Below are 12,707 nucleotides of genomic sequence, written 5' to 3'. Positions count from 1 at the left end.
TCTACAAAAAGTATTTTACAAATTTTCTTCTAAAATCAATATTTAAAGCCTAAATTAATTTTTGAACCAGGACAAATTTTTTTTTTTTGAACATTATTTATTTTGAACTTCTTACTATAAGATAAAAATGAAAATTGCAGCTCAAATATTAACTTAAACAAAAAAATCATATCTATCTTTTTTGTAGCTCGTTAAATTCTCTACAAAAAATATTTCAGCAAATTTTCTTCTAAAACCAATATTTAAAGCCTAATTTAATTTTTGAACCATGACAAATTCTTTTTTTGAACCTTATTCATTTTGAATTTTTTACTGTAAGATAAAAATAAAAATTGCAGCTCAAATATTAATTTAAACAAAAAAATCATATCCATCTTTTTTGTAGCTCTTTAAATTCTCTACAAAAAAGGTCAGAATGACTTTAATCCTCGACTCAATATTTCAGCTATTATTTAAAAAAATGTAAAATAGCTCAAGTATCGCCACATTCTGGATTCATATCAAGGTCTGCAATATAAATTTGTTTGGATAGTTTAGATTCAAATGATATCTATATATTTTCTCACATACTTTCCTTACTCATGATTATCATCTTCATAGCTATTTATTTTTTAAAAATTCCGGGATGAGGATATAAACCGCGTGCCAAAAGAGAAAGGTCATATTATTATAAAATAAAAAAAGAAAAAATATTTATATTTACTGACAGTTACGTGTGGGCTGGCACATTATATACTAAACTATTAAATGTACATACAATATGTACATATAACTAGTGAGTAACAGTTGTAATGTAATATAATATAACGTAGCAAAAGGCGTTCATAGCAACGGTAAATTTTGATTATCCAATAACTCAACCATTAAATTCATTTAATTATTAAAATATTTAAATAAAATACTGTGACGCTTCGATTAAAAACAGGAAAAAAAATCATCTATTCATATGCGTCTAATTACTCTGAAAAAAATATTATTAACAAATATAACTGCAATCTTTATCTACATCTACTTATATATATATTTATAATAAATATCTTGTTTGGTATGTGCGCTGATAACGATACTGTGCCATAATAAAATACTAATTCCATTAAATGTTTATATTAAATGAACTCCATTAAAACGAGTAAAATGTCAACTAGAACATTAAAGTAATTATAATTATGTCCAGTTATCCTTTCACGCATTGAATAAATTTATAATTGCGCAATAAATATTTTATCATTGTTATTATTTTTTTCAAATTATTAATTTAAGTTTAAATTAAAATAACTTATTAACCAATAAGTTTACAAAAAAAAAATATAGAATCATTTTTTGTAGGAAATTTAATTCTCTACAAATTAATTTATTTCCATTTTTAACGTATCTCTGATCATTAAACTTGTAATTTAAATTTTAAGTACTCAGTTAAAAAAGAAATCAAAAAATCAATTTCTTTTTGTGATCTCATGTCTTTAAATTAAAATTCTGGCTAAAGTATACAAAATATGAAAAATATATCTCTATACTATTTTGTAGGAAATTAAATTTGCTACAAAAAAGTATAAGATGACTTAGTCCGTACGTTCAATATTTCAGGCTCAACTTTAGTTGAAAGTTGTGTCAAAAATTTCTGACATTTTTTAAATTTCCGCGGGAATTAAAATTCGTATTTTTTTTTTTTTGAAACATAAGTAATAGAAGTGATAAATGAATTTATGTTTACAAGATTATATTATAATGTATTGTTGATTATTTAATGTTGCAGGTTTGTGTGAGGAGTTGACAGGCCAGTCAAACATCATCCTTGACATCGAGGAGAGCCGTGGCTATGGTGAGTACTTTATTCCTCAATCACCGAGAGCGTCAAACCTGCGGTTATCATCATTATGATGATGATGATGACGGTGTGATGAGTTAGTGTACGTAGAAAATAATGTACCTGACGCCAAAAGGAAATGCCGTCTTGTCACGTGTCACAACAAACTCAAGTTTACAACAAACCCCTACAGACATTTTAATATCAACATCCCTTACGTCACGTTTCTTCATATATTTACATATTTACATATTATATACTAGCTCATACTTTCATATATTATTAATATTTTTTTTTAAACTTCCCAAGCTAAATTATTTTTCAAATTCCAAATACGGAAGCGGCAGAGCGAAATCGTCACTCCAATAAAAATCTACGGTCTGTTTTGCCCCCTTTTATTAATAATTTTTAAAAGTACTTTAATTTATTTGAAGCCAATTTACGAGAGTATTAGCACTTTAATTAAAGCCACGTAAAAATAATAAACATTAAAATAATGGATGGTTAGCAAAAAAAAAAAAAATAAAATAAAATAAAATAAAATAATGAAAGAGGTCAAGTATGAAAATAAATAATTTAAAAAAAGTAATTGAATATCCAGAGATATTAAAAGGGGTAAGTGATAAGGAAGCCTTTAAAAGGGTTAATTAAATGAAGAAGGTGTTGGTGAAATTAGTTAGCTTCTATATATAGACTGACTGGTCTCATTTATTGGATATCCGAGTATCTAGTACTAGCGAAGACTGTTCTGCAAGGTACTCTATAATACATGGACTCGTTATATATACATATATACATACATATATATGAGGAAGTAATTTTCCGAGCCGCTGGTGTGCCAGACGTTTTATGGAGGTCCCAAGATCGGCTACCTGCCACGTTTACTAGTTACATTTGTTAGCCTTCGATGATAATCTAGAGCTGTAGAATCACTTTCTCATCATCATCATCTTCATTCCATTCACGTGTACAATCCTCATCAGCATCAGCATCAGCATCGGTAGCTTCAACTATAAGCTGAACCAGCGCGACCATAAGATTTATAGCAACAAAGTCCATCAGAAATGATTAATTTCCATTCTCTTCCTCATCTTCTTCTTTGTCTTCTTATTCTTCCCGAGCTTGTTCATCAACTTCTCGAACCTGTTCAGTTTCTGTTATATTTATCCATAGTCTGGCTATCATTAAAAATTACAATTTCCCTTTTGTTGGGAATCGTTATTTTAAAAAAACGTATTTACTAAATTATTTAAATTGACAGGTTATGAGCAGCCAACTGTACCAGAAGAACTTCCGGTCTCTGGGAATCCCTACAACGAGACCACCTTGGAGTTAATATTTCCTGGAAAGGCGCCACTATTCGCCCTCAATGGAAAGAAACTGAGACTCCTTAAACAACTGGATCGTGACAGCGAGAACCTCTCGCACGTTGTGTTCCAGGTAAATATGTGTAGCATTTTTTTACACTTTTTTATTGACCTTAACATTGATACAATTAAGCGTATATACATATATATATTTTCCTGATACTCATCAACTCCATAATAGAATATAGAAGTTTACTGTGAGTCTTAACAGGATAACGGTACTGAGCTCATTATTTGCTCTGCATGTCTCAAGAGATCCTAGACTGATTTTTCTATCTATCATTTTTGTACTTCTTCATGTTGACAGATCATTAAATTCTCCCTTTTCATTTATTCTTCATTAATTATATTTAATAATAACAGTAATAATGGCTACTCAAAAACTCGTCATACCTAATTTGATTGTTTTATTTTTATAATTTAATTTACCGCTTAAATATTCAAAATATCAAAAAAATTTATCGGACCTTTTTTGTAGCTGACAAAATTTACTACAAAAAATACTTAAATAATTTTTTCGTAAGATCAATATTTTGTGATTTATTTTCAAAAAGTTAAGTATCAAAATTTTTAATACAAAACTTTAATTATGGAGTTCAAAATTCAAATTAAAGCTAAACTATAAGAAATATCAAAAAAATTTATCAGTCCTTTTTTGTAGCTGATAAAATTTACTACAAAAAATACTTAAATAATTTTTTCATAAGATCAATATTTTGTGATTTATTTTTAAAAATTTAAGTATCAAAATTTTTAATACAAAACGTTGATTATCGAGCTCAAAATTCGAATTAAAGCTAAACTATAAAAAATATCAAAAAAATGAATCAGATCTTTTTTGTAGCTGACAAAATTTCCTATAAAAAAGATCCCAATAATTTTTTCATAAGATCAATATTTTGTGATTTATTTTTAAAAATTCAAGTATCAAAATTTTTAATACAAAACGTTGATTATCGAGCTCAAAATTCGAATTAAAGCTAAACTATAAAAAATATCAAAAAAATGAATCAGACCTTTTTTTGTAACTGACAAAATTTCCTAAAAAAAGTATCTTTAATCCCCATACAGTATTCAGCCATAAAAAATAAAAAAAACATAATTTATAAACAATGCGAAAAAAATTTGAATACATAAAAAATAAATATGATTTATATAAAAGATTATAAAAACAAAATTTATTAATCAATTTATTCGGGTCTAGGTAAATTTATGTCATTGAAATAAAAATACAATATAATTTAATTCTTCAAATAAATTACGTGACCTATTTATTGGCATCAAAAGAAAATCTATCTCATTTTACTCATATATAAAAATATTAAAACTATTTATATATTATTATAAAAAAGTAACCAAAAATTTCAATATTTTGTGTCCCTGAGACTTGTTTGTGTCTAAAGATAGACAGTCATATGCTCCAGTTGTATTACAAAAAACAGTTAATTTGAAATTAAAAAAAAAAAAAAAAATAATAATAATAATAGTAATAATAATTAATTAATATATTTTGTTTACAGCTGGCATGTACAGTAAGATCGACAAACAAGAAACGAATTATTCCAATAATTGTACGTGTGTCTGACATAAATGACAATGCACCAAAGTTTATCAATACGCCGTACGAAACAACAGTACCCGAGGTAATTTGATGATAATAATAAGCAAATCCATCAATGTTTAATGCCCATAACGTTAAGTTAATTGTAATATTTTTACCGCGATTAGTCTTAGTCATCTAGTTTAGCGGTACCTCATGAACTTTAATTCTCATCAGTGCCCTCGAGCAATGATAATAATAATATCTAACAGCTTCTGACGATTACTTGAGGCATAAAATTACTTTATTAAAAAATTTCAAATTTTTCTAAACGATTATTGCTCAACATTATCAACAATAAGGTCAATTTAGTAACCATATTATTATAATTATTTTTATGATAAGTAGCATAAGCTTGCGGTAAGTATACAATTATACAAAGTGGCCGAAAAAATTAGAGGATCATTTTTTATCTATTTTTTTTTTTTTTACTTTTTCTTTATGAAAAAAAATTAACTTTGAATAAAATTGTACTAAAAGAAATTTCAAAGCTTAAAAAAATTTACTATACATTGCACTGTCATACTATTTTCTAACGAATTTTTTTTTACGCGCATTTCAAAATTATCTAAAGTAAAAAATTTTTAAATATCTGCCGTAGCCAGAAAAATAAAAAAAAAAATTCTATTCGATGTTACTGTTATCTATAAATATTTTGTCTGAACTTATCGATCATATATGATATATAATATGATAGATGGAATTCGTCAGTTTAAGGAGGTTAGACCGAATCTAATGTAAAAAGGATTTTCCAACTTTAAGATTTGAAACTTAGTATACATGTAAAGAAGTACTTGATCTATGTATTCTCAAAATTTAAATAAGACCCACCGTCTAGTTTTTTAGAAAAAAAGATTTAAAAATGACGTTTTTAAAGTTCTTATAGCCTGGCTCTTATGGCGGACAAGCTCCCGTCATGACTTGTTCGATTTTTTTCATTATTAACCTCCCAAGTTTAAGAAATACAAAACCACATGCCATAAACTTGAATATTTTTGGAATATGATAAGATTTTAACAGTATAGTGTTACCGTTGTAATTATTTAAATAATTCAAGTTAAACTTCATTATTTAATCTCGTTCATCGACAGAGATACATATTATTGAGGTTTGGCAACGTCGCGGAAGCAGCCGAGAGAAAAAAAAAAGATAGAAATACATCAATAAGAGAGACGAGATAAGAAATAAATTTTTCCCGCTTTAATTTGAATATCGATGTTTAAGAAGTTAGAACGCGCTGTTGCCAAATTTTTTTATTAAATCATATGAGTCAAAAATAACCAAGTCATTTAATTACTTTCTTTAATTAAATAAGTAATAATTATTAATTTATAAATTCGTTATGTTATTATAAATTAAAATAATAAATTTTCATACCTATTAGGAGAATTTAGCAAACAAAAAAATTCAAACACTACTTTGACTCACTAATGTCGATCGAACCTCCTTAAAAAATTAATTTTCCAGTTTTTTTATTTTTATTTTGAAAAACTGAAATTATTTAAATTTTTAATACATCGATTTGTTCAATTAAATCTTCTCTGTTCTGAAGAATAATTTGATTAAGAAAAATGATTAATTTTTGATATTTTACGTTTTTTATAGAATTTATAAATTTGAATTTTTTAAATTTAAGCGGTCTTTTAGAATTCAAATTAAGGGCTGAATTTTTATTAAATTTTGTTTGATGTTCACTCGAGAATTTTTTAACAGTAAGCAAAAAAAAATCAAGATCACTAATGAGTAAAAAAAAAAGTTAATGAAAAATATGAAAAGTCCGCGTAACATTTTTCTAATAAATAAAAAAGAAAAAAAAATGAAATTGCGTTGTCTAAGAAGAGTGCCATTACATCACCGTTGCAGTAAAGTTTAATTAACCGCAGCTACGTAATTGCGGGATCTATCATGACGACAATGATGTCGACGCGAATCAAGAATGAGAGGGAGAGAGAGAAAGCGCGACAAGTGATAAAGTGAGAACATGCTAGACAAAATAATGCATGACTCTGTTACTCTTTATCTCCCACAAAACGGCAAACTGTCAAGCACGTGGAATCATTTTAACAAGCTACTCAAAGTCTGCCGCATTTATAAAAATAACAATATATATATATATATATATTTATAAAAAATTAAAAAATCCACCAGCGCATTTCCACGTTATAATAAATACCGTTAACGTTAAATCGCGCGGTCAAACATTTTAACGTTATTAACTGTCCCGTGAATACCGGTTTCACGCACATTTGTCGCGCTCTTTATACGCGATTTAATTTTCACATTACTTTTAAATCTCTAATGTAATTAACTAATGACATCACCCATCTCAACTTTAAATGTCTTATAATATTCCATTATTATATTTTTATACTTTTCTTTAATAGTTCCGTCATTCGTAGCTGTACTTTGTTTAAAATAATTACTATATATGAAATAATTAAATAAATGACTAATTAATAAAAAATTTTTATAATTTAATTAAATAAAAAAAATTTAATTAACTTTTTTTTTTGCTGACTAATAAAAAATTAATAATTTACTTTTTTATTTAAAATCTCGTTACTGACTCACTTTTATTTTATTTTTACTGTTACTATAAAAGTAAATATTTTTTGACAGTTTAAAAATACAAAGTTAATTTATTGGGTTAATTGAACGTTAAAAGTGACTTTTAAATGTGAAATAAAATCCAATTACATTTGAAAATAGTTTAAATTTTATTTTTAATAACGCTTTCAGCTTACGCCAGTAGGATCGACAATATTTCAAAATGTCGTAGCATTAGACGCTGACGCGGGTGTGAATGGACTCGTGGAATACTCAATATCACCAGGAGATGGGAACGGTATTGGCAGTAACAATGCCGTTGGTCGTGATAGAATTACAACCGCAGACGGGTATGGTTATTTTAGCATCAACTTGCCACATCAGGGACAGGTCACAGTCAATCGAACACTGGACTTCGAGAGGACGCAGCGTTATCTCGTCACCATCCTTGCCTCCGTAAGTTTTTACTTATTTTTTTTTTAGCTTTATTATAATTTATCTCAGCCAGAATAAACTTAAAATTTCCTCACTTGTAATTTCAAAATTAAGCGAATGTAAAAAATATTTTTAATGTAAATTTAAATGTTAAAAAAAAAAAAAATGGAGGTAAGGATTTGTGGAATCTAGTCAAAAGAATGTTTTAAGTGAATAATGCATCAGACATCGCGGAGCGTTAACTGACTCAGATGTTATCGCTTATAAAACTTGAGTCTTGTTATAACAAAAAAGCTTATCCAGGTTCAAGTCGATTCGGATTTAATCCAACTGTCTAACAATATCCACTGGCTTTGGCATTAACCGGGTATCAGAGTGTCTTGCCCCAAGTTTCCTTCTAACACTTTAACAGCAAAATAAATATAAGCAGAAGCTAAAATAGTATTTCTATAGGCAGTGTCTTTCAGTACCACTTAAGTCTCGATACGAGTCTCTGGTGTCTAGAGACTCAGACTTCAACTTGCCCGTGAGTCGGTGACACTGCCCAGTGGGCAGCGTGAGACTATGAGTCACGTATTTTATATCCCATACCATATTCTGCTATCGCAGGTGTAGTCTGCAATTTACTCAATGTTACACAATTGTCACCTATGCCTCAACCTCTGAGACTTTTTAAGTTTTTACTCCACACCTCAAGCTCGAAGCGTCAAGGGTGTGCATTTATTATTTATTCATGCATTCAAGTCCAATCATAATAAAATTTATAAATAATACAGTATATCACAACAGTTATTTTATATGATCATGTGTAATCATATGTAGTCATGCATGTTCATATGTTAGTATATATAATTATATTTGTATATGTAATTTAGGAAAATTTTTATACTTATTATGGTCAAATATACATATATATGACCATATATGCATAGATATGATTATACAAAATATCAGATATGATCTATGATCAGATATGATATCATACATAATCTTGGTTGAACATATATGATCTTATATGATACCAGATATGGTCATATATGATCAGATATCAGATATCATCAGATATGATCGTATATGACCAATGATCACTTATAATATCACATACGATATCAGGCACGATCACATATGATCAGATATAATATTATACATGACCACATATGATCAGATATGATATCATACATAATCTTGCTTGATCATACATGATCTTATGTGATATCAGATATGATCGTGTATGACCAATGATCATATATTATATCACATATGATTAAATATGATATTATAAATAACCACATATGATCAGATTTGATATCATGCATTCAGATATGTGGTCTTGTCCGATCATATAAGATCATATGATATCAGACACTATCACATATGATCAGATACGATATTGGACACTATCACATATGAACAGATACGATATTAGACAATATCATATATGTTCAGATGTGAGATCATACATGACCAAATATTATCAGATAAGATATTTGACACCATCATATATGAACAGATACGATATTAGACACTATCATATATGTTTAGATATAAAATTCATGACCACATATGATCAGAATTGATATCATGCATTCAGATTTTGCAGAATCATATAAGATCATATAATATCAGAAACTATCACATATGATCAGATATAATTATATCTACCCACGCCCAATCAGATTTAAAATACCACACCGATATGATTCATATATGAGCACATATCTGACCATATCTGAATATTCATAAAATTTTCCATTTTACTGTAAAACAAACACTTATTTTATAACTCCACTATTTTTAATATAATATTTAAATATTCAACAGTAATATAGATTACACGTTCTCATTTACATATTTATCATATTTTTCATAGCACTCGCAGCTTCAAGGCAATAACTCTACACTTGTATTTCATAATTACACATATTTTCATTATTTATTTTTGCGTCTAATCAAAATTTAGTACTATATATATTTACCCAATTTTTTTTTTAGTCAAGTTACGTTTCGTTTAAAGTTTTCTATTACCGAGCGACCAAATGAATAGAAAATGACAGACACATTTGTGTAAGCCGATTGTTTATCTTTTAAATGTGATCGTGGGTAGATAATTTATGAATCCATTACTATTACTATTGTATCAGTAAGGTAAGCATTAGAACTCGAAGACGGCAAACTTATTAGTCAGCGTTCGTTTGTCATACGTCTAGTATACAATTTTTATAATATTTTTAGGATATTAGTATTGGTCTTTATAATAGTGCTTTAAATATTTATAATTCATAAAAGTTTATCAACTATCGTTTGTTTATTTGCAGTAAAATATTAAAGTTTAAGTTAAAAAGTTTTTCAATAAAATTTCAACGGTTTACAGAACGTTGTTTAACGAATAATTGAATTTTATTTTTAAACAACCTTCCAACTATTTTATTTATTATTCAAAGTATTTTCAAACAAATTTCAATAATTGAATTAAATGTTTAATATTGTTAATTAAACTTTTTAACAAACTTACACTTAAACCTCATAACTTGTTATTGGAATACAAATAATATTATTTACGTAGTTTGATAAACTTTTATTAAAAAATCTGTTATAATTTACAACTCGGGTCAAAAAATTAACAATCGTTGTCTTTAACAACAGTAATAAATAAATAAGAAAGTGAAAAGTTTAACAGTGCACTAAATAAATTTTTTTTCAATATTAAACATTATTGAAAAATTAAAACTTAACTTGTAACCGAATCTTGTCACAAATTATCAGAGAAAGAATTTACTTCGACATATAATCGATAAAAAAGTTCAATCCTACAAGAAGTAAATTTATTTCAATAAATAAAATTCAAAATTTTTCATCAGAAATTTGAAAGTTATAATTTTAAAAAAGTGTGATTTGTTTTTTACAAATATCTCTATAAATATCAAGTTTTTTGAAAAATCGTAGGATACCTTTTTTGTAGCGCATTAAATTCTCTACAAAAAAGGTATTTTATACTTTTTTTTTAAATTCAATATTTATTGAGATATTAAGAGTTTTAAGTAAACTGGGGTATTTTGGACCCCATGCGATATTACCCTGGTCAAAAAAATGACTTGAATTTGAATTTTTTTAAGTCTAGTTTACAGTTTCTGATTTGTTTAGTATCCATTCAAGTCAAAAAAATTAAATTTAATTTAATTTTGGTATAGTTGAGAAAATTCAAAAAAGTCAAACTCATTATATTTTCGACCCGGGTTAAAACAAATTTTAAATTATTTTTTATTCCTAAATATCGTTACTGAATAATTTAATTATTGGGACATTAACTCAAGTTAAAATAAAACAAAATATAATAAATTATTGTATTATTAGAATCGATCGCGATCTACATTACATTAACTCAAGTAAATTTCTTCCTGGTTCTTAAGCAACTTTACTACACAAATACATCGATACACATACACATCTATATATAGATTGAAAGGATTGATCTCTATAGTCATGACACGTCATACATCGTAAAGCAGATCAGTGCATCGTATAAAATCGCGTGGGCATAAAATTACGGTAATCATCAATACAAGTACTGTACTTTATATATTATATTCCATAGAACAGAGCTAAAATATATTCAAAGATGCTAAAAGTTACCGCTAATACACATAAGTATATATAAAAATATATAGTCAAAGATTTTATCAACGGTCAGGATGAAATTGCGTAAGAAAAGAATGAAAATAAATAACAAATTAGTATAAAAAATCTAAACCGTTTCCGTATAAACACGTGTGTCTTGTAAACTGTCGGTACTTTTTATCAACGAATAACTAAACTCTTGTTTTATTTATTATTAACCGTCTTTACTTCTATTGCTTTCCTCATCTCAGGTTTTAAATCCACCTGAAGATTTAAACGGCACCTGTAATATAACATCAATCGGATGATTCCGAATACGATTAGATTGAGATGCGTGATTAAACTTTTTTTTTCTTTCTTTCTACACACTTAAGGTGAAATACAACTCGTTCTACATGGAAGCATTAACATATTTTTAAAAAATCTTTTATTTGTTTTATAGCGGAAATAGAAATTAAAAAATTTCTAATAAATAAAATAAATATTTATTATTGTTAATTAATAAATTCGTATAAAATAAATGGGAATATTATTTATTTAAATCATGAGATTGATGTCTGAATCAGTGAAAGCGATATTCGTAATAATAATAATAAATGTCCTGAGGATTGATTGTGCCAATGAGTATCTTACGGTGAGTAATATTGTGGAATGCAATAGGATACGCCTTATCGATTTGTATACAAATCGATAATAATGTTTTAAGGTTTTTTTTTTTTTTAAATTTCCAATCTACTTTATTTTAATTAAATAATTTATTACTTTTTATTTTATTTTATTTTATTTAGTCAATCCCAGAATTTATTTGTTACAGTAACAAATAATGCTGACGTTTTTTCTTTATTGTACAGTTCAATCTTTGGATACACGATGTAATGCTTCATTACTGCTGCTGTACAAAAATTATTCAAGTTACGCTCGATAAAGTTATCAGACTTTTTTTTTTTTTTTTTTTTTTAGTAGAAATGAATGACATTCAGAGTAAAAAAGTTTGAATTTTTTTTGGGTTTAAATTATAAATAATAAGAAGTTAGAGAAAGTTTTTGGAGTTAATAAATTTTTTTAAACGGATTTAATATTTTTTATTTTAATTATTTAATTTATTAAATTAGTGGCAGAGAAAAGAGATTTTTTAAAAAATAAATTATTTAAGAAATTTTTTGTGATTAGTTTTTTTTTTGAGTATTTAATATTTATTAGGTATCATTAAGAGAATGGAAATAATTATTATACAATTTATTAACGCAAAGATAAAAAGAAAATTATCTAAATAATTTAAAAGGTCAAAGGAACATATGAAAGTTGATTTCATCACGATTAAAACCGCGATTATTGTCAT

At 26.7% G+C, this 12,707-nt stretch overlaps 1 protein-coding gene across 7 annotated transcripts in view; it reads left to right on the top strand.

Annotated features, from left to right (window-relative positions):
* The window catches only part of LOC103579549 (cadherin-99C), a 100,414-nt gene that overhangs the window by 72,897 nt on the left and 14,810 nt on the right, over positions 1 to 12,707 (top strand). For 2 of the 7 annotated variants that reach the window (XM_053739633.1, XM_053739632.1), the window contains 4 exons: positions 1,754 to 1,819; positions 3,066 to 3,244; positions 4,692 to 4,814; positions 7,511 to 7,774. In XM_053739633.1, the coding sequence (XP_053595608.1) occupies positions 1,754 to 1,819; positions 3,066 to 3,244; positions 4,692 to 4,814; positions 7,511 to 7,774 (632 nt within the window). The other 5 variants (XM_053739638.1, XM_053739635.1, XM_053739637.1 and 2 more) reach the window with 5 other exon arrangements.

Source organism: Microplitis demolitor, chromosome 5 (genome assembly GCF_026212275.2).
Source record: "Microplitis demolitor isolate Queensland-Clemson2020A chromosome 5, iyMicDemo2.1a, whole genome shotgun sequence".
Taxonomy (NCBI): Eukaryota; Metazoa; Arthropoda; class Insecta; order Hymenoptera; family Braconidae; genus Microplitis; species Microplitis demolitor.
This window is presented reverse-complemented; position numbering and strand designations above follow the sequence as displayed.